This window comes from Ochlerotatus camptorhynchus, unplaced genomic scaffold (genome assembly GCF_037179485.1).
Source record: "Ochlerotatus camptorhynchus isolate MF236.1 unplaced genomic scaffold, CSIRO-AGI_Acam_v1.1 ptg000284l, whole genome shotgun sequence".
Lineage (NCBI taxonomy): Eukaryota > Metazoa > Arthropoda > Insecta > Diptera > Culicidae > Ochlerotatus > Ochlerotatus camptorhynchus.
The window spans coordinates 2,794,923-2,818,367 of record NW_027040773.1 but is presented as its reverse complement, the minus strand read 5'-3'; the positions used below and the strand labels follow the sequence as shown (position 1 = coordinate 2,818,367).

Sequence of the window (23,445 nt, the reverse complement as noted above, 5' to 3'; positions counted from 1 at the left end):
ACAAGGATGTATACTATCACCGCTACTGTTTCTCATCGTAATCGACGAGATCATGGTAGGTGCAATTGACCGTGTACCGAACCGTGCTGGTGGTGCACAGGACCCTTAAGTAAGTAAGTAAGTTAATGATTCTAGTTATTTATTTAATGGAACTCCATGATACAATTGAACAATCATAATGCCAAAAAAAAAAACGACGGCGTGGTTAAGAAAGTTATTTACGATATGGTCAAAATTTCCGAAATAATAGACTTCGTAAATTTCGAATTAAAAATGCGCTATTTTATTGGCCATTTTCAACCAGCCCGTCAATTGGGTTCTTTAAGGGTATTGAGGTAAATGCATATTCGTAATCTGCATTAAAAATGGAACCCAAACCCAAAATCTTATCAATTTTGGTACACTGGAACTATTTTAAATAAGTACGATTAGATTTGCAAAAATCACATTAATAGCGCCCCTCGGTGTCACTTTGTATGGGAGCGAGCTGTCAGTTTGTTAGTTTAGTGTCAAACAGTGAAGTTATTATTTTGCTTTAAATCTTGATTTAAAAATCGAGATGAAAGTGTGTGGGTTCGAAAAAAAATATCGCTGTGTTTCCTTTGGGTAGTGGGGTTGCGGGGAATCCAAAAATGTAGCTCGTATGGGTTGTATTTTACAGGGATAATTCCAGCGAGTATTCTTCCTTCGAAACACAACACTCGCGGGTTGGTGAAACACAGTTAACAAAGCTTTATTTATTACAACACATTATTTTTCTGTGCACGCAAACAATTTACTACAAAAATACTTAAAGACTAACAAATTTAAATATTCATCCTCGATTCATCATCATCCAACTTACTCCCGTCTCCCGATTTGATCATCGCTTGACCAGTGGCAATGTAGATCTCCCTCTCGTACTGTCCGTCCTTTCGGTCCAGCTTCGCACTCGTCGTACGATCATCTCATCTGCTGCTCTCGATACTCCGACCGTAGGTACAATGATCGCTGCTATCCCTTACGTGTGGACAATAGACGCATCTCCACTTGTAGTCTAATCCCTTTGTTGGCTGCAGATCAGCTGTAGCAGCGACGGCGATAACTCTCCAGGGTTGTAGTTTTCTCGGGGTCGTACTCTCGTACAAATATTGTGGGTAATTTCACAGTATATCCCAGTTTTTCTTTAACCGGAAGCCACCATATTAAATTTCAGAAAGACGTCAGACATGGTATTCGGTCCCTACACGTCACCCCGACTCCAAAAATACCCATATTGAGGGGTATTTGACAGAATTTCAAAGTTTTTTATTCAACCGGAAGCCGCCATATTTAATTTTAAAAACGCTTCAGACATCGATTCCCGATACAAAACGTCACATTGATTCCAAAAATACTAATATTGTGAGTAATTTGGCAGTATTTCTCAGTTTTTCTTCATCCGGAAGCCGCCATATTGAATTCAAAATGGTGTCATACATGGGTTTCAGGGCCCTACATGTCACCCCGATTTTTAAAATACTCATATTGAGGGCTTTTTGGCAGAATTTCCAATTTTTTTCAAACCAAAGGCCACCATATTGAATTCAAAATGGCGTCAGACATGGTTTTCTGGTCCCTACGCTTCACTCTAATTCCAAAAATACCCATATTGAGGGGTATTTGACAGAATTTTCAAGTTTTTCTCCAACCAGAAGCCACCATCTTGAATTTCAAAATGGCCTCAGATATCGATTTCCTGTCCCTACACGTCACCCCGACTCCAAAAATACCAGTTTTGTGGGGTATTTGGTGAAATTCTTAAGTTTTTCACTAGCCGGAAGCCACCATCTTGAATTCAAAATGGCGTCAGACATGGGCTTCCGGTCCCTACACGTCACCCCAATTCTAAAAATACCCATATTGAAGGGTATTTGACAGAATTTTCAAATTTTTCTCCAACCGGAAGCCGCCATATTGAATTTCAAAATGGTCTCAGACATGCAAGGCTATTCTGCGCGGCGTATGAGGTGAAGTAACAGTGAAGTGATGGTGAAGTGACAATTGTCACCTCGGGTGAGGTGACTCTCCATTTGATTTGCACGGAGAGTCACCTCACCCGAGGTGACAATTGTCACTTCACAAGTGAGAGTGTGTCACCTCACCTCACACGCCGCGCAGAATAGGCCTGAGGTTTCCGATCCCTACACGTCACTCCGATTCCAAAAATACCCATATTGAGGAAGCCGAAGAAACAAAAAAAAAGGTTTGAAACAAATTTAGAAGTAATAAATTACCAAAAACCTCAACCATCGCTTATATAACTCCAACGGTTTCCGTCTAGTCGACTGCAGCGGTGGTTACAACTCTTGTCACTTAAAATCGTCACTTCAGTACGACTTTTGTCACCGAAAAACGACTGTGAGAATAAGGTGAGAGTTCATCGGGTTCATCCCAAGTGACTTTTTTCACCTCACTCGGCAGCTGGAATCGGGTGACACAAGTGACTCGAGTCACCTCACCTCATTCGCCACGCAGAATAACCCTGAGTATCTGAGTATCTCTAAGAGGCGGGAAAATATCTTTAAAACTTACTTTTGTTGAATTGAAATGTCAAATAGGCGGGATATATTTTGCACACTGATCACGATTTCGCTCAAGGGTATTCATAAAACATCAAAGATGACGATTTTGTGATTCCCTCCTGGCTTTAACATTTCGAAAGCGTCATTTTGAATAAAATTGCAAGATTCTTTTTGCCGGAATTTGAGTACAAATGTGAATGATTGCACACAACATACAATTATGCAAAGTTTCATGGAAATCAGAAAAGATCGAGTCAAGAATTATTTTTTTATGTGCTTTTTGGCTTGTATCTGCTCCGTTTTATTGTTTTTTTTATTTTTTCAAGCCATAATGGTAACTTGTCACTTAATAAGTTTTACTTTTTTAAATTTAAGTGTAAATTAGGATGCATCATTTTGAAAGCAATATTAGCCCATCGTCCAGTTTGATTCATAACGCCACAATTTGAGTCTGTGCAAAAATGGCAATGATCTATGCAGGATTAGAGGACACGCAAATGGTTTGAAATTTGTATGGGTATTTCTATGGAAAAAGTTAATTATCCACAAACATTGCTCTAACTCCAGTTCTTGCTTCCCAAACGCAGTAAAATTAAATTTGTGGCTGATATGACAATGACAAACCTATTTTTGTTATGGGCAGTTTGTTAGCAATTCAAGAAAGATAAAAATGTGAAAAATTTCATGACAGGTAAATCGATAGTAGAATATGTGCCTGACACCAATTTTATCATCGAAACGACAAGCTTGTTTACCAAATATCACATATTCAATTGCGATGACATTCTGACAACTTGAACCAAAGATTGAGCTATAGTAGTGAAATTCAAAAAATTCCTGTAGTGATTCGCCATAATCTCCATGCAACCTTCAATCCCTTTGGACAACCTCTAATCCTTCATCAATCTTCAACAATGATGGAACAAGCTTTTATTTTAAGGTTTAAATCGAACTGAAGGGTTGCTTATTAGATTGCATCTGCTTTCTTCAAAATGAAGCACCCCGAAGCGGGTACGTGTATTTAGCATTAAAACATTATCACATGGAAGTTACTTCCATTGCGGCATTATCAACACCTTCTCGCTGGTGGGTATTTTTCTTTTTGGTGAGTTTTCTGGACATGAAGTACAAAGATCTAGAATCGAAAAAAACACCTATAAGTTGTTCACACTGAATGAGGAGGATTTTCTTCGCTGAAACTCCAATCAAAACATATACTCACATGTACAATCCCACCGAAACCAACAGGAACGCTTCGCTCAACAGAAATACGGATCCAATGAAGACTTCCTGACTTTTCAGGTACACGGCACTGTAGAGTGTTGGAAATATCACCGCCTGAGTGGAGTCAACAATTCCCAGGATGGCAAGAATTTTTCCTGATGAACATCCAGATAATGGTCACGGGAAAATGTTTATGCGTAACAGTGACAATTATTGTTTGGAGTTGAATGCCCTCGAAAAAAATAAAAATAAATCAAATCGAACCATAAATCAAAAACAATTTACCAATTTCATCCTGGTCTACCAGTTTTGAAACAATACTGCGGATGGCCACGAATTTGCTGCCCTCGAAAACATCGATTGAAGTGGCTACGTAGTACAAGTACGGTTTAACGGCACTAGCTGCATATGCCTGAAAATGGATAGGGATTGAATATTTCCAACATTTGAACTCATTTGGTTGAAATCTGACTTTGCCCAACGCATATCCTTGCATATTTTTTTTTCTGGAATGAGAATTGATAAGAGTACACGAAAGTAATGTTCTCAACTTAAACTTTGTTTAAAATCGCCTTTAAATTAGGAGTTATGAAAGTTAATTATTGGCTGTTACAGACTGACTGGCTGGACTAACTGTGAATATTAAGTACCTTGTGATTAAACAATGGAGCTGAATACTTAAAACCCCTTCAAAAAGTAAGAAACAATCAAAGTAGCATCAAATCATTGTGTGAGTAAATTGAAATGGAATTTTAGTGAGCAAAGAAAAGCTTTCACACCGTAGCACTCATATTTTTTGGCAGGGGAAAAGTCAAGAAAATGAAGCTCGAAATGTTATTTGAGTTTCAAAAGCTTTTTACCATAATTGGTTTTGCAACCAGAGTGAAGCACACCGAAAATACGCAAATGAGAAAGTCGGACACCCCGAATCGCTTGCTCAGCACTCCCATCGCCAGCAGGGTGCCCAGCAAGGTGGTCATATAATCATACGACACCCACGTGCCCAGGTTGGAGATCCAGCTGAACTTGTAGATCGCAATGTTCAGTGCCGATTCGACATCACCGGCGGCACCAAAGTTGATGAAAAATACAAGTAAGGTTAAGAGCAGGATGGCCCGGACATTGAAATTCCGCTTCCTGGTAACCACCTTGATGCAATCAATCACAAGAGTTACATCGAATAGCTTACGGAAGGATGTGCAATGGCTGGTGTCATCCGGTACATCGCCATGGTCTTTACTGTGGCCATCTTTTTCAGTGAAATCTTCTTCATTGGATGGTTCTTTCAGAACGAATAATCCGTAAAGTAATCCGATTGAATCCGTTACTATGCACAGGAGACACAAATCTGGAAAGAAACGCACTCCATTGACGATTGATAGGTACATCAATATTTCAACAGCATCCATACTAATGAACCCCAGTGCCTTGAACAAATACCCGCTAAAGAAGCTCGCCAGAATGGGTATGGTAGCAATCACGACGGCGGCACAGGCAAATCGAAACGTTCGGTCCTCCTCGGTGCTACAGACCGTTAGGTAGCTGTATATTCCGGTCACTACCAGCGGGGTGCCTCCACTGATTGAGTTTATCAGATTCGGAAGGATGCCGGTGACTTCCAGCGATATTTCCTGCATGAAGATGGCAGACGTTACGAGCACTGGAACGGAGGCAACTCGATCACCGTAGCTCAAAAGTTAACCAACCAAGTTTTCTTACCACATGTGCTGATTATGTCAGCAGCAATCGGAATCAATATGCAAGGTTTCCTCAGTCCAACTCGATCGCTCCAGCTGCCGGCAAAAAGGAGTACCACTGTCTGCACCAAACCAGCTGGAAATGATTGCGCGTTTTAGTGTACAGAAGCCTAAGCACAATACACAACATACTTATGATGCTTCTGTAGGAATTCAAAAAAGTCACCTCGTTGATCGATTTCTCCCTTGCTGTACAAACCAACCGGTTGAATTCCATCTGCCCCGTGTCATTTTGAACGTCGTAGTCAATGCCGGGGTTTGTTTCAGCTGATCGATTCAACGTTTCACCGGATGGCAAGCTCTCACACACGTTGTTGTCTTCCAGCTGAGCAAAAAACTCACACACCTTCAAATCCACATGTAACTTGGTAACGCATGCCTAAAATGACAGTTCAATTCGGAGATACCTCACCACCTACTGTTAAAAGCATTCATCACTTACCTTTTCGAGTTCAAAAATTCTCAACCCCGTCGAGGTGACAACCCCAAATATGAAAAATATAATCACCGGCTCGATTGTAACATACGAAAGCAGTTTTCGTAACCTGCTGGTACCGGTTTCATTCGATTCAGTCATTTTTAATGGTTGAATAGTTCACAAACCAAATCACACCCAGAAATTTGAAGCTTAGTCGGACTTGAAGTGTAGACGGACTCCGTGGTATTGATGCTTTCCATTCGCAGAAGCAGTAGTTTAGCGCACTGATGACAAAATCAAGTGTCCGCGAAGAAGTGGGTTTGGTGCTTGAAGCGATCGGTTTACTTCCACGAGTGGCTCGTACTGGTAGGGTAGGATGGTCTAAAACGCAACCCTGGGGGTAAAATATCCCGCGATGTTTTTCATAGCTGATTCGTGAATTTAACGAACTTGCATTCTGCCACATAAAGTGAGTAATGGGAAAAAAACGAAAAAAACGAAAAAACACGCGGGACCATTTTACCCCACGGGTGCATTATGGACTGTTCTCCCCCAATGATGCCTAGTAGCTGGTGTATGATGTGTGCTTTTTTGTAGCTTTTCGCATCTTCAGTGCGAGCGAGATGACTAAAGCGAACCCCACACGGTAAGAAATATTGTCAATACTTACAAGTATTGACAATAATATTGATGATGTGAATACAGAAATATTGTCAATACCGATGTATTGACGTCAATATAAAATGTATTGACAATACGATTATTGTCAATAAAAGCAATCGTGTACGGTCCACATAACGAAAGGTCACAACATATGCGGTACGAAATGTGAATGAAACTTGTTTCTCTTCAAACTGGAATCAAGATGAAATCCATTGGACAGAATTTGAGGATCTAATAAAACGAGTTTCGTCGTCGTCGCGGTAAATATAGAGACAACAACGTTAATGCGAAGATTGAGAAGCTTGGTAGGGATAACGCGGATGAAGCGGATGAAGCGGATGTAGCAATTTTTAGACAAAACCCCATGGCTGCAAATAGCGTGTCGATGCATGTGGACATGGCTGGTTCCCACTAATGCAGCACCATTCAAAAGCATATCTCTGCGGACATTCAGATTCACCGACAAAACGGTCAATTCCTGCAAGTAGACCTAGAGACCCGCGATTTTTTTTAATTTGCGTACAATCATGAGTATAGAGGAAATATGCTATTAACTATATCGATTCTGCTACTGTGTGGTCAGAAAACGGTCCTTTGGATATCCGGAATAACCGGCAAAATGGTTAATTCATTTATTTATTTATTTATATGACTGAACATCAACAGGCGTTATTTGCCCCAATGATGTAACTTAAACTAAACATGAAAAGTACTAAAACAAAACATCAATAAGTACATAGATAGTCATCTCGTAAAAAAAATGAACATTACTAAACAAACTAAACTGATCTAGAAAAAACGAACTAAACCTCCGGCGAAGCAGCTGGCGAGTCAGGTCAAAATCAAACAGTGCGGAGACCCTATTTAAAAGTCTCTGTAAACCACCGATTGCACCGAACATGCTATAATTAGTTCGCTGTATGGGCAGGCGCAGCATTGAATTATTCCGTAGGGCTCGGGGTTGAACATTGATATCAATTTGCTCAAGGAGGACAGGGCAATCGGTGCGTCCTTGCAAAATATCCGCAATTAGCAATGCCCTTGCTGTATCTCTTCGGACCGACAGCCGCTCCAGATGGATTAGTTGCAATCGACTTTCGTAGCTAGGCAATCGGAAGGGATTCGTCCACGGCAGTTTACGTAGCGCATATCTCAGGAACCGTCGCTGGACAGACTCAACTCTTTCGACACCGTTGTTGTAGTGAGGAGTCCAGACAACCGAGCAGTATTCTAATATGGAGCGAGACAAGGAGCAGTACAACCATATAGGTAACTCTAAGACAAGTAGGTCCCGAAGAAACGTGCTCAACTTTTTGGCTCAGCTCTGGTACTATCTTCGGTCCCAAGCTAGTCGAATCACCCCTCGAAACATAGGAAAATCCAATAACCCCTCATTTTATCTGTCATACTTTCATAGCAAATCAAAACAAACTTTGTGTAGTACTAGAATTTTGACTAGAATGGGGTACGTTAATCGATTTGCTTGGGACCAATAGGCTAGTCAAGTAGTGAGCCAATTTAAAATCGTTAGTTTCGTATTGATTGTTGGTACAACGATTTAAGGCAGTAGATATCCGTGAAGTCTTTGGCAATCCTGAAGATAAACCCTAGAATTCTGGAAGCTTTGTCGACGGCGTGCGAGATGTGCTGCTTGAAAAAGAGTTTTGTATCCAGAATCACGCCTAGGTCCTTAATTTGGCTGACGCGCTCAATTTCAGTGCCTAACAAAACATACTTGAACATAATAGTCTCTTTCTTGCGCGAAAAAGAGATAACCGAGCATTTGGACGGGTTAACCTCCATACGATTCAGAATACACCAATCAGCAAAAGCAACAGTCTTCAATTGAGTGAATTCGGAGGTAGAGTTTAAGGTCATCTGCGTAAGATAATCGTGGTCCCTCAATTATCAGATTCACGTCGTTGAAATAAATCAGGAAAATCAGCGGTTCCAGGTGACTACCCTGAGGTATGCCGGATGTGGCAGCGGAGGTACGGGACTGGTGATCACTAATGACAGCAATTATAGTATAGACCTAGTGATCCGCGCTAAATTGCAAACAGTCATGAGTATAATTGAAATATGCCATCCATATCGATTCTGCAACCGGGTGGCCATACAACGGTCCTCTGGATATCGAGAAACATCGAAACATTCCTGAAAATAAAGGTTGAACACGAAAAAAAAAATATGGACATATTAAAAACGCTGCCTTTAAGGCATCTTTTGATTTTCTTTTTTTCAAAATGTCATTGAATCTAGCTAAGAGTGTATAACAACACAGAAGAGCAATTCCCTACGAATTCGCAAATCGGTTTGTTTTTGTATTTTTTGATTTGGTTGAAAATTTGCAGTAACGTTCCATATGACTGACATTGCTATTTTGCATCTTCATATCGCCATTTTGAATCCAGCCTTATTTTTAAAAAGGGCATATAGAAAAATATCAAGCTTATCTTCAGAAAATTTTTACTCGAAAACTGTTTGCCCGATCGGTTTGGCGTCTTGGGCAATATTGCAGATAATGAATGAGACTATTTGAAAAAAATATATACACTCTAAAAAAATTTATAAAATCTTAAACACAATTTTTCTCAAAAAATTATTTATTTTTTATTTTTTTATTTGTTGTTTTGTTTTAGAGGACAAAAAATGCCAGCTATTGCACTATAATTCAAGATGGAGAAATGATGGACAAAAAAGTTATGATTTTTTTTAAACTCAAGTTTTTCAAGTTATACAAAACTTGATCCAATTACTTTTTCGACTTTATTTAATGAAAGTACACCAAATTTACAATAAAAAAGCACTCAAATATTTTTTCCAAGTCCCACCGTTTTCGAGATGTAGTGGTTTGAAAGTAGATATTTTTTAAATGTTGGTAGTTTTACGCCATTGTTAAATGTATTTTGCGGTTCTCCAGTTCCGACAAAATTTTTTTCGGAAATGTCAGACAATTTTACAATAAAAATGCAAATTTGACTTTTTAAATATATCTACTTTCAAACCGCTACATCTCGGAAACGGTGCGACTTAGCAAAATTTAAATTGGGTGCTTTTTTATAGTAAATTTGGTGTGATTTTATAACATACAGTCAAAACAGTAATTGGTCCAATTTTTGGATATTTTTCCAAAAACTTGAGTTATTAAAAAAATCATTACTTTTTTGTCCGTCATTTGTCCATCTTGACCTATATAATAAATATGGAATTTTTCGTCCCCTAAAACATAACAATAAATAAAAAAATAAAAAATAAATCCATTTTTGAGAAAAATTGTTTTTAAGATTTTAATTGAAATTTAGTGTGCATATTTTTTCAAATAGTCTCATTCATTATCTGCATTATTGCCGAAGACACCAAACCGATCGGGCAAAAAGTTCTTCGAATAAAAAAATTCTGAAGATAAGCTTGATATTTTTCTATATGCCCTTTTCAAAAATAAGGCTGGTTCGCAGTGTGCTGTGCTCGCGCATGGAATTGTGTTTTTTTCGGTCGCTGTTTTTTCGTTGACTTCTGTCACTTTTTTCAAATATTTTTGCATTTTTTTATAAATGTCTAAAGCTATACAGTAGGAAATTAGTGCCTTTGAATAGAACTTTTGATGTGTGCTGCTGTGAAAAAAGCATCTACAAGCAAGAGGAGGAGGACGATGGCGAAAATAATGTCTTAAGACAGGATCTATAGACACATAATTTGGTGAGATCTTTTCATATTATTTTACTGACAATGGAAATTCTCAATCGTGTTTTACATCATGCTTTATTAAATACGTGCTGAATTCAAAGCATTGATCTAAATCTGAAGGTGTGCTTGCAGTTCCATTAGCCATGTGATATCAGAACTGTAGACATGTGGAGCTTATGGCTTCTGAAAGTGACTTCGGAATTGGTATGAATTATCAAACATTTTAAAATGGGTTTCTGCATCAACAGTAGAGCTAGCACTTTCTTATTCCCGGACTAAAGCTGCTTTCAGTTATCTCTTATATGATAATTTCAAGTATATTTATTCCATAGTACCACTTGCAAGAACTGTTGCAAACAATATTTTTATGTTAACTTGTACGATACATGACGCTCATTTTATGTGTATCTTAGTGATATATAGAAATTCACATTACTTTTTTCAAATGTGTAGGCTAAGAACCATTTTCAACCAACTTGGCCAAATTCGAGAACGGTTACTCTCAAGGAAATGATCAAAATGTGTTTTGAAATAAACATTCAGCAGGAGGCATTTTTATTGTATTACACTCTGTAACGCGATTTTTTGTTTCGTCTCTATTTTTAATCGTGTAATCTCAAATTGCTACCAAGTGTAACCAAGAATAATATGATAGAATTAAAAAATGTGTCCCCATCCTGCATAAGGGCAAAATAAAAAATAAAATAGCGTAAAAACATAATTGAGCGTTATTTGATTACAATTAAATTACCGATGGTCATAGCCTACTTCGATACCACGCTTGCATTTGCGTCGAATCATTTTTTTCATTAGACTTGATACCGTGCCGATTCAAATTTCGAACACTTAAACTCGAATTTCGGACACTTTTAAAAGTTGATTATCTCGGTCGAATATGATCCACATGTCTTGTAAATTTTAAATTTTTTTGACTTGTGCCCTCCACGATCATCTAACATTATTACTTTGTTTCTAACTGGATGTAATATTTAATTAAAAATGAAAGTGTCCGAAATTTGAATCGGAACGGTATCAAAAAACATAATTTTGCACTAAATTTCGAAAGTTTCCGAAACATAGGGATGTGATTTTTGAAAAGCTGATAAAGATTCCTTTAGACAATGTCAAATTGGAAGAAAATTATCTGTTTTTATACATCATCTGAAAGAGCTTTGTTTTTTGAGCACAACGATATTTTTTTCGATCTCACAGACTTTTATCTCGAGTTTTAAATCAAGATTTGATGCAAGATAATAACTTCACTGTTTGACACTCAACTATCAAATTGACAACTCGCTCCCATACAAAGTCCCACCGAGGGGCGCTAAGATGGTGATTTTTTTCGAATGCAATCGCTCTATTTAAAATTGTTAGAAGACACGGTTTTTCGAAGGTGCCGTCAACGCCAATTGAATTAGAGTGTGAGCACCGAAAGGATGATTCGCGGTAGTGGTAGAAGGGCTCTTCGCAATGCGCCGTGGTATGAGAGGTCCCTTTTGTTCCCCCGTTGTTTGGATGGAAGATGGACTTTGACGTCAAACTCCGTCATCCGTTTGATCGGTCTTTGTCATGAAGCAGGATCTAAACTCCATTGATGATGATGATAATAAAAAAAAACTTCTTTCGGCTGCTCTGCTGCAGTCAACTCTCCATAACTCTATGATCCTTTCAATATCAATGTATAAATTTCCTTTTCATATATGAAATTTAATAAATTCATGTTGATCTTCGTCAAGCTTCGTCTACAATTTGGACTTCTACATCAACACATGTCAAGCAGCTAAACTTGGTGAGATCGTTCAATTTGGTAAATTTTTATCTTTTCAAACCAGTAACGTTGGGAGATCACCTTTTTTGATGCGTTACTGGTATAAGATCGACCACCGAACCCTAGCCGTGACAAATTCAAAGTAGGGAATCAGGATTTTCCAATTATCAAAGGATAACATTTTATTCCTTGTTACTTTTTATGACTTGATAATAGTGACAAGACCCTCCGGTGCGGTAACAGAGGACAATGTCAAAAAATACGAAAGTGAAGGCAGTCCGCATCGTGCTCTCTTGCCGTGCGGATCTATTTGCTTTTTGCTTAAGGAAGTGTTACTACTACCTAAAGCTACAACAAATTTAAACAGCACTTTTCAGTGCTCAACCTGTAAACATTTTCTACCTTGTTCAACTCTTATTCCTCTTCGATCCTTGTTTGGACCCTACCCGAGGTAATCCTTCTTGGATATCGATTTGGAAAATTCCTCTTCGATCCTTCAGATTCTTATAGTAATCTGCTTGGAAGTCGATTTGGATATAAATTTATTGCCGCCATGGCGCCTAAACGCAAAAGAAAGGGGGAAACTCTTGACCCCCTTTCTGATGAAATTAATTTAAGTAATGAATTTGATTTGCTCACGGATGATGAGAATGATCCATCATCCAAGAAAAATTATAGTAAACTTTCCCGGCTTAATGCCAAGAAGGAAAAGATTCCCCCTATTGTGATAACCACTTCCGATTTCCATGCTCTTCGCATGGAACTTTTGAGCTTCGTGAAAGTTAAGTTTTCACTACAAATTGGACGCGGGGTGAATGCCGTGTATTGGCTGAAACCTTGGACGGATTTAAATGTCTTCTCAAGTATCTTACTGAGAAGAAGCACAAATTTTTAACTTACGACACCAAAACTGAACGTGTGTTCAAGGTTGGCATGAAAGGACTGCCCAGTGGTGAATCCCTGGATCAGATCAAAGATGAACTGGCAAAATTACTTGGAGTTGTGCCACTCCAAGTAATCAAAATGAAAATGAAATCCCGTCCTGGCGATTCGCGCAACGGGATTTCTAATGATTTTTATTTAGTTCACTTCAAGTCTAGTGAACTAAACAACCTTAAGGCCTTAGAAAAAGCTAGCCTTATGCTCCATGTCCGAGTGAAGTGGGAACACTTCAGGAAGACTGGAGGAAATTTACAAAACCTCACTCAGTGCCGTAAGTGCCAGGGATGGGGTCATGGAACTAAAAATTGCTACATGCCAGCTAAATGCATGAATTGTGGTGATTCCTCTCACGCAAAGGACGACTGTCCTGTGAAGGAAGATCCTAAGAAATTTAAATGTTCAAGTTGTGGTGAAAACCACAAATCCATTTTTTGGGAATGTAAGACTAGCAAAGCGATCCTACAATCTCGTTCTAACCGTCAGATAGGAAACGCTCCACGTTTCCAACCAGGTACAAATTCCTCTGCTGTTAACAACGGTCAGTGAGGAACAAATTCTACATTCGTACCCGTAGGTATAAATATCACCCCTGCTTCAAATTTTTTATCTGTACCTACTCCCCTCGCTGCTAACAATGTTCAGCGAGTTAATGGAGCTACCTATGATGCTATTGCAGCGGGTAGAAATCAAAATACTAACTGGAATGGAATACTAACTACAAAATGGAATTTTTACAGAATTCATTAATTGACATTAATTGACATGAAATGCTATTCAAACTGGAGTAAAATTTGCTAATAATATTGTCATGACTTTAAAATTCAGTAATGGATTTTAAAGCTTTAAATATTTTAAATTGGAATGCTCGATCTCTTAAAGATAATGAAGACGAGCTATTTAACTTTTTGAGAGTTCATAACGTGCATATTGCCGTTATAACTGAAACGTTCCTTAAACCTGGCCATAAGGTTAAGAAGGACTCAAATTATTTAATTTATAGAAATGATCGTCTTGATGGACCCTGTGCTGGCGTTGCCATCATTATTCATAGACGAATCAAACATAAAATTCTTCCTTCATTTGAAACAAAAGTTTTTGAAACTTTGGGAGTTTCTGTTGAAACAAAAATTGGACAACTTACGTTTATAGCTGCCTATTTGCCATTCCAATGCGTAGGCCAGCAAAAGAATTTTCTCAAGGGTGACCTCCAGAAACTTACCCGTCATAGGTCTAAATTCTTCATTATTGGTGATTTTAATGCAAAACACCGCTCATGGAATAATGCTCAAAGCAATTCCAATGGTAATATTCTGATTGATGATTGTTCTGCAGGTTATTACACTATTCAATATCCAAACAGTCCAACATGCTTTTCTTCTGCAAGAAATCCCTCAACTATTGATTTGGTCTTAGCTGATTCATGTCAACTTTGTAGCCAATTGGTTACCCATGCTGACTTCGGTTCTGATCACCTTCCAGTAGCTTTTGAAATATCCCAAGAAATAATTTGTAATCCCAACAGCTCTATTTTCAATTACCATAGAGCTGATTGGGAGCAATATCGAACATTTATGGAATATAACTTCGATCCAAACATTCCTTTGCAAACCAAAGATGCAATTAATTATGCTTTTGAATCTCTGACTACTTCTATAGTTGAAGCAAGAGCTGCCTCAGTACCAAAATGCGAGGTTAAATTCGATTCAATTATAATAGACGACGATCTTCAGCTCTTGATCCGTCTTAAAAATGTCCGTAGGAGACAATATCAAAGAACACGCGATCCTGCCATGAAAGTTATCTGGCGGGTTTTGAAAAAACAAATTAAAAAGCGATTCTCTGCCCTGAGGAACAAAACTTTTGAAAATAATGTTTCTAAATTAGACCCAAGCTCCAAACCCTTTTGGAAACTCACAACATTTTTGAAAAAACCTCAAAAGCCTATTCCAGCGCTTAAAGAAGTTGGTAAAATTTTAATCACAAATTTGGAAAAAGCTCAAAAACTTGCTAAGCAATTCGAGAGCTCCCATATTTTCAGTTTGGGTCTTACAAGTTCTATTGAGAATCAGGTTGCTCGGAATTTTCTGAATATTTTCTCCCGGGAAAATATTTTTGATGATTCCTGGGGGACTGATTTGGACGAAGTAAGGTCTATAACTAAAAAGTTTCAAAATATGAAAGCTCCAGGTGATGATGGAATTTTCTATATCCTCATCAAAAAACTCCCAAAGAGCAGCTTGTCTTTCTTGGTAAAATTATTTAACAGATGTTTCCATTTGGCATACTTTCCTGATAAATGGAAAAATGCAAAAGTTGTTCCAGTTTTGAAGCCGGATAAAAATCCAGCTGAAGCTTCTAGCTACCGTCCAATACGTTTATTTTCTTCAATAAGTAAACTTTTTGAAAAGATAATTTTAAATAGAATGATGCTTCACATCAATACGAACTCAATTTTTGCAGATGAGCAGTTTGGATTTCGCCGTGGGCATTCAACTACTCATCAACTCTTAAGAGTTACCAATTTAATTCGTTCAAACAAATCTGAAGGCCACTCAACTGGAGTTGCTCTTCTAGACATATAAAAAAGCATTCGACAGTGTTTGGCATGAAGGTTTGATTGCTAAATTGTAAAAAGTTTAATTTCCGCTCTATATTATGAAATTAGTTCATAATTATTTAACTGACAGAACTCTGCAGGTAAATTACCAATTTCCAAATCCAATCGATTACCTGTTAGAGCAGGAGTTCCTCAGGGTAGCATCCTTGGGCCTATATTGTATAACATTTTCACTTCGGACCTCCCTGATTTGCCTCAGGGTTGCCCCAAATTTTTGTTCGCTGATGGCACAGGAATTTCCGCTAAAGGAAGAAGTTTTCGTGTTATTTGCAGCAGGCTGCAGAAAAGTTTAGATATTTTCTCTTCTTATTTACAAAAATGGAAGATTTCTCCCAACGCTTCCAAAACTCAACTTATAATATTTCCACATAAGCCTAGAGCCTCGTTTTTGAAGCCTAGTAGTAGTCACATAGTCACTATGAACGGAGTTGCAATTTCCTGGTCAAACCAAGTGAAATATCTTGGATTAATACTTGACCAAAAATTAACTTTTAAAGATCACATTGAGGGCATTCAAGCCAAATGTAACAAATATATTAAATGTTTGTATCCTCTTATAAACAGGAAATCCAAACTCTGCCTAACGAATAAACTTCTAATATTTAAACAAGTTTTTAGACCGGCCATGCTTTACGCTGTGCCAATATGGTCTTGTTGTTGCACTACCAGGAAAAAAGCACTTCAAAGGATTCAGAACAAAGTTCTGAAAATGATTTTGAAGTTGCCTCCCTGGTATAGTACTACCGAAGTACATAGAATTTCGAATGTTGAGACTTTAGAACAAATGTCCAACAAAATTATTAATAATTTTAGGCAAAAATCGTTGCAATCCTCAATTGCAACGATTAATTCCCTTTATACTTAGATAAGATTTAGTGTTAGTTTTTAGTTTTAGGTATCAATTGTTATACTGACATGCAGGTTTAAAAAACCTGTTTATAATACTGAATTTCCAAGACAGGAACAATGTAAAAATACTTAGATATATATCATAACAATTAAGGCTGGTAAGTTACTGTAGTTGCTGGAGCACCTAGGTTCAAATGAAATGTAATTTATTTTGAATTTGGAACAAATAAAGAGTAAAAAAAAAAGAAAAAAAAGCGTTCTCCTAGTCAACTATTAGGAATTTACCATTTATCCGGTGATTCCCGATATCCAGAGGACCGTTTTCTGTCCACCCAGTAACAGAATTGATTTGGTGATGGCATACCATAACGATCCGATTTTGTCAGCCCATTTGCGTATCAGATTTTTATCTTTCTATAATTATACATAACCATAATTACAAACCTTTCTCATTCATTCATTTCCCGGCGATTTTAGATATCAACAGGACCGTTTTTTTTTTGGCCACTCGGTACCATAATCGATATGGTGATGGCATATTTTCTCTATGCTCATGATTGTATGTAAGTTATAAAAAAATCAAGGATCTCCAGGCTACTCTCAAGAATTGACCATTCCATTCGTGATTTCAAATATCAAAAGGACCGATTTCTAGCCAACCGTATAAAGAAACACTTGTTTTAAAACTTATTGATGTGACTTCCCTACCTCTTACAGGCAGTTGTTCATGTCCTCCTTTATGTTATCATAGGTGATACCTATATAAAATGGTTGTAAAACTGCGGCTGACTAAAGGAACAATATAGAATTATTTATTTTAAATGTTTGTACCGAGGCCCCCGGTAATCTGACCATTCTTAATCTGCACACTTTTTAGTTTGAACCCTGCTAATCTGCACTCCGTGAAAACTAAAAATTGCTTAAACGTCATCTAGCACATGCAACAGAAAAGAGCGAAATGGAACGTTGCGAAACAGAACGTAGAATCAATACAAAACAGCAAATAAGGTTACAAGAAACTCGCTTTTCTGATGGTCGTAGGGTTACTAGTTCAAATTAAAAATGAATCCCGTTAATATGCAGGCAGTGTCGTTCAAATTAACGGGGGTCCATGGTATCAGGTAATTCGAGATATAATTATAAATTGTCCGAAATATTAATCAGACCGGTACGCGTGCAAATTCGTTTGTCTGAAACTCATAACACCAAAGATGAAGAGCCAAATAGGCTTATCACAAAAATGACAGTGTGATAAAAAGAAAAATAATACATTAGGGTTTTACTATCGCTTATGAAGCTTAGAGATGAACTAGCCTTCGGCTTAAAATCTCTTAAATAAAGATTAAAAAAAAAATCGCCTATGAAAATGCTTCAAATCTCTTATCATCAATCTTAATGAGGCTTTAATTTGGATTCTATATACTATTGACGATGCCAACAAGTCTCCATTCGTATGGCTTCCAAAAAACTGCGTGGAAGTATTCCCTCAACAGAATGTGTAGCTGCTACAGTTTCAGTTCTCTTCGTTCCATTTACCGAACAAGAAACAAACGGTCACACGACTGTTGCTGCTGCTGTTGTTGTTATTATTTTTGCTATTTGCTATTGTTTCTCGTTACACCTAACTTCAAACCGCTTCAGATTCGCTCTCGTGTTGTTCTACGCCTTCTTCTTATGCATCTTCCAGTTAACTTATTTCGCTTTTTCCCAGGAAGTCGAATGAAAATCTCGTTAAGCACGGAATTAAAACAATTTTATAATTTGTTTTGAAAACTTTTGCAATTATATCGCGTTTTATTATTTGCATAGCGATAGTGTGCTTAAGTGTAAGCAAGACAAGAAAATACACACCGCTGGAATCTGTACGTGTGTATGTGTGCGTGCTCTTGTGTGCGAGTTAGATAGCTTGGTGAAAATCGGTATGTTAGCAGTTAGACAAGTGCTTCCGGTCCCGGCAATGCAAGTAACTCGAAACGGGTGGTAGGTACATGCAGAGAAAGTGTGGAAAAACAATTCCTGGCCCAACTATTACAGCAAGCAGTAGCTGGCTGGTGTGGGGAAACCGAGTGTGTGTTGTGTAGGAAAATGTGAACTACCACTTTTTACCCGCTTCGTGGGATATGCGATAATTGTAATTCTCACTTGGTCGTGTTCAACTAAACTAGTTTCCGGTTTGAGACTGATCCTGGAACGTGGCGAAAGTTGGCATGAAGTTTTACCATGATGTTCTGCTTGAAGTGGCGTCAAACGCTGGCATACAGCTCTGCTGAAGAGATGAACTTTAAATTTCGATTCAAAATGGGATTGAGCGTAGCTCAAAGACTATAGACACATTCTATGTGACGTTACAACACAGTTAAGGTTCAATTTACTTTGATGCATTTTTAAAAAATTCAAAAGCAGTTTTTTTCGACGCATTACTTTAGATTGCAAAAAACTCGCGTCATTTTGTGTAAACTATCAAAAGAAATCGAATAGTGCGAGCTTTTTGCAATCTGAAATAATGCGTCGGAAAAAACTGCTTTTGAAATTTTCCAAAAAGCATCAAAGTAAATTGAACCTTAACAGTTTTTGTACTATAACTGACAAAACATATATGCAACCCATTAATATTATTGCAGATTAGGAAAGAGTTTTAAATTTTCGCTAAGAATTGATCAATAGTTTCTGATTGGAGTAACTCAAAACATTTTGATCAGTAGAAGTTGGGTTGTATGCAAAACGTCGTAACAGCACGCAAAATAGTCGCTCACAAACTCATTTTGAGCATCTCAAATCATAAACTGTTGATCAATTTTAAAGGATACTAGCAGACCCGGTGAACTTCGTCCCGGCCAAAATTAAACAATTTCGAGCATTCACGATTCCACCCTAAATTATTTGTTTTGATCGAACATTCGCTGTCTTATGTATGCCACTCTGTTTTCTATATCTCGAAGATTTATCACACTTACAATAATATTCGAGGGTTACTTCTTATTTTTATCAGGTACAGTCAGGTTCGTAGCCAGGATTTGGTTTCGGGGGGAGCTAATTTTTGACATAAAAACTCCGATGCTTTATAAAATGTGCGCATAACTGAACATTGAATGGTACAGAGTCACGATTAATGTGATAATTTATTGTTTATTTTTTACCTTATTCGTTGTTTTTTTTTTACTGAATGCATCATGCTGATGGTACCAGCAAGGAAGTACTACAACGCCATCGAAGAGCTGCTGAAGCGGGAAAAATTGGAATATTTCTCTCACGATGTCGAGGAAGACAACCCGAGCAAAGTTGGAGATCAAATTGAAATCAAAATTTGCTGTTATGATGTAACTTTTTTTGAATACTCCAGTTGATCTCATTTTGGTTGACTTAACGGTTAACACAGCAAAAATGAGAGCAAAATTTTACACTGTTGAATCAAACGGAAAACTAATCTTGCTTTCAATGAAATCAATTTGATTACTGATTTTGCATTCATAATGTTTAACTAAATACGGGCGTGGCGTAAATGGTTAGTATCCATGCTTCTCACGCTGAAAGAGTTGAGCTCAAATCTAACCCCGACCAAGTCAGGAATGACCTAAAATGTGTTAAATAAAACAAATAAACAATAATCGTTAGTTCAACGACAGATAAACTTAAGTTAACAGCAAAACTTCACGTTAAGTTGCTTTCATTTAAAAAGTTTTGACTGCATAATAAAAGCACAATATGATATCAGACTTCTTTCACGGCAATTGAATACAAAATTAGTTTTCATTATGATAGGAACTGCAAACTTTAATATCGATTTGCTTTCATTTTGTTAACCGACTTTGCTCGGGAAGCCAGTCAAGGTGGTCCTGCGTGGTCTACCCGACATTAAATTGTAGCGCTGTCGGATGAGCTGAAGAAGAACGGCCTAAAGCCGTTGCAAGTCTTCAAGATGAATCGGCATGACGTCTCCCGTAACTACCGTGACCAGTTGTATTTGGTCCACCTCGAGCGAAGCACAACGTGTTTGAAGGACCTGCAGTGTATTCGGGTGCTTTTCCACATCGTGGTTAAGTGGGAACGCTACCAACCCCGCCCCCGCAATGTCACCCAATGCTCAAACTGCCTCATGATTGGGCACGGGACCAAAAATGCACCGCTGCAACGAATGTGGCAAGCAGCACGCACCTGAAGCATGCGACAGGATGGAGAACGCCGATCTACAATGCGCAAACTGTGGTTCAGCACATCGAACTACTAGCAAGTCTTGTCCGAAGCGTGCGGAATTCATGGAAATCTGCAAAACGGCCTCCACGCAGAACCAGCCGGGTCGGAAAAAGGTTCCGGCACACAATGAGCAGAATTTTACCGCCATTAGCCAACGTCGTCTGATTCCGGTTCTTCCACCACTTCCGCTCAACATCCGTTCGGCTGCTGCTGCTGCTAATCCAAGCCGTCGGTCCTATGCGGCTACGGTTTCGTCACCTCCCCCAGGACTATCGAAAAAGAAGAGCTGCTCACAACAGAGGAACTCATAACCATCATGGTAGCAGCAATCATCAAGCGCTCCTGCAGAACCAGAACCGAGCAGATTCTTGCGGCATCACGTTTCATCGACAATTATGGACCGTGAAGCCATCAAGATCGCCAACTGGAACGCTTCTCGCTCAAGAGCAAGAACATCGAGTTCGTTCACTTCCTCAACGAACGTAGCATCGACATTACCGTCATCACTGAAACCCACCTGAAACCGGAGGTAAACGTCTACCTTCCTGATTTTCGGCTACTAAGACTTGATCGAACCAGCTCCGGGGGAGGAGGAGTAGCATGAGAAACATCTGCTGTCGGCTTCTGCCGAGCTTCCAGCTGAAAATCATCGAAGTTTTCTCCACCCCTGTCGGCCCTACCACCATCATTGCGACCTACTGCCCCAAGCAAGTCACCATCAGGGATGGGTCGGCAGCAGACCTACGGAGGGATATCATCAGACTAACTCGACGGCGCGAAAAGTACATCATCGCGGGCGACCTGAACGCCAAACACCAGGCTTGGGGCAACAGTCGACGCAACCAAAACGGCACAATCCTGAACAACGACCTGCAAGAGGCTCGCTACAACATACTAGCGCTGGACTCTCCCACCCGGTATAGCCGGGTAGCTGATAGACATCTTCATCAGCAACATGGGAGACAGCATCTCGCTACCTGTGACCCATCAGGAGCTGAGTTCGGACTACTATCCGGTGGTGGCCGAAGTAGATCAGTCAACCGATTCCAAGCTTCCCGACGCAACTACCATCGTGTCAGCTGGGAGCAGTTCCAACACTGTGTCGACTCCACTGTGTCCTTCCGGAGACGCCCGAAGACGTTGACCGGTGTCTGCGTTCCATCGAGGAGGCGCTATCCCGGGCCAGGGAACAACACGTGCCAGTATCCAGACAGGTGAGCAATACTCTAAACCTTGATAGAATTACCAAAAATCTCATCAGACTCCGTAACTCCATCCGAAGGTAATATCAGCGTTCTGGTTTGCGTGTCTTGAAGACCCATTGCAACCATCTTACAAAAACCATCCAAGCCAGGATGGTGGACCTTAGAAATCAGGATTTTACTATCACGATCCGCTCTCTCCCAGGCTGTGCAAAGCCTTTCTGGAAACTGGAAACCCATTCCACCACTGACCACACTGGACCGTCCCGGTGACCCAGTGGCTCATCTGATAACTCCTGAAGAGAAGGCTGCCGCGATAGGTCAACACTTCGTCAGCTCCCATAATCTCAGACAAAACATCGAGTAACAAACTTTCTCAGAGTTACATTTGCCATGACGTTGTTGAAAAAGCGTTCGACAATGTATGGAATGATGGCCTGGTGTTCAAATGTCAGCAGTACTGGAAGACCGTAATGGATCTTCCTAGTGAAAATAATAAATAACTATCTATCTGAAAGGACGTTCCGAGTCTCTCTGAATGGCATCACATCGGATGCTTTCAACATCGGTGCTGGGGTTCCACAAGGAAGCATCCTTGGCCTCATTCTATTCAACCTGTTCACCTCAGATATGCCGGCTCTCCCTGATCGTGGATCATTGTCTCTGTTCGCAGATGACACATCCATCGTCTGCAAGGGTAGGGTCATCGGAGCTCTGACTGCCAAACTTCAGAGAGGCCTGGACGTCCTGTCTGAATATTTCAACAACTGGAAGATCCGTATCAACGCTGCAAAGACCCCGGTCATAATCTTTCCACATTCTAAATCTCCCAGACTTGTTCCGTCGAAGAATAATAAGATCTGCCTGTACGGAACAGATGTAGTCTACCTCGGCCTAACATTAGACAGCAAGCTGATTTTCAGGGAGCACGTTGACAAAACCAAAACCAAGTGCAACATCTTGATAAGAGCATTGTATCTACTCATCAACAGGAGGTCTACCCTGTCCCTGAAAAATAAGCTTGCTGTCTACAAACAAATCATCCTTCCCGTAATAGAATACGGGAAGCCAATCTGGGAAAGTTGCGCAAAAGCCACCAGCTCAAATTACAAAGGAGCCAGAATAAAATCCTGAGGATGATCGTCAATTCTCCATCGCGGACTAGAAACTGTGAGGTCCACCGCCTGGCTGGTCTTCATATACTGGAGTTACGGAGAGCTTACTCCATCGCCACTATGGGCAAAAATGGGTCCAAAATTACCCAAAATTCAATATCTCAACAGCACGCTGAATTCCGGCCATAAAAAACAACTTTTCCGAAGGGAAATCATCCGGAGAATCGATTGCACGTGGTCCCATAGACCGGAGAGCCTTGTAGGTATGTGTTTTGGACCATTTTACCCCATTTTCACCTACTTTTTGGAGGAAATGTTTTTTCACAGCTCTATTTTTCGTAAAACATAAGCACTTTATGCATCGTTTTAGAATACTATGTCTTTAAACAACAGTTCATGAGATATTAGGGGAATACGGGGTACACTTTATAGGGGAGTAAGGGGTAAAAGTGAACCCTCGCTAAATTTA

At 39.2% G+C, this 23,445-nt stretch overlaps 2 protein-coding genes across 2 annotated transcripts in view; one reads left to right on the top strand and one right to left on the bottom strand.

Moving 5' to 3' along the window:
- LOC135706541 (protein turtle homolog A-like) overlaps positions 1-23,445 on the top strand; it is a 1,327,166-nt gene that overhangs the window by 75,742 nt on the left and 1,227,979 nt on the right. The gene's annotated exons all lie outside the window — the stretch shown is intronic.
- Positions 3,582-6,101, bottom strand: LOC135706564 (probable peptidoglycan muropeptide transporter SLC46). Its single transcript, XM_065228217.1, has 8 exons — positions 5,967-6,101; positions 5,657-5,903; positions 5,487-5,600; positions 5,179-5,427; positions 4,628-5,115; positions 4,053-4,179; positions 3,766-3,922; positions 3,582-3,678 (listed from the first exon to the last, which is right to left on the bottom strand). The coding sequence occupies exons 1-8, from the start codon at positions 6,099-6,101 to the stop codon at positions 3,582-3,584; spliced, it is 1,614 nt and encodes a 537-aa protein (XP_065084289.1).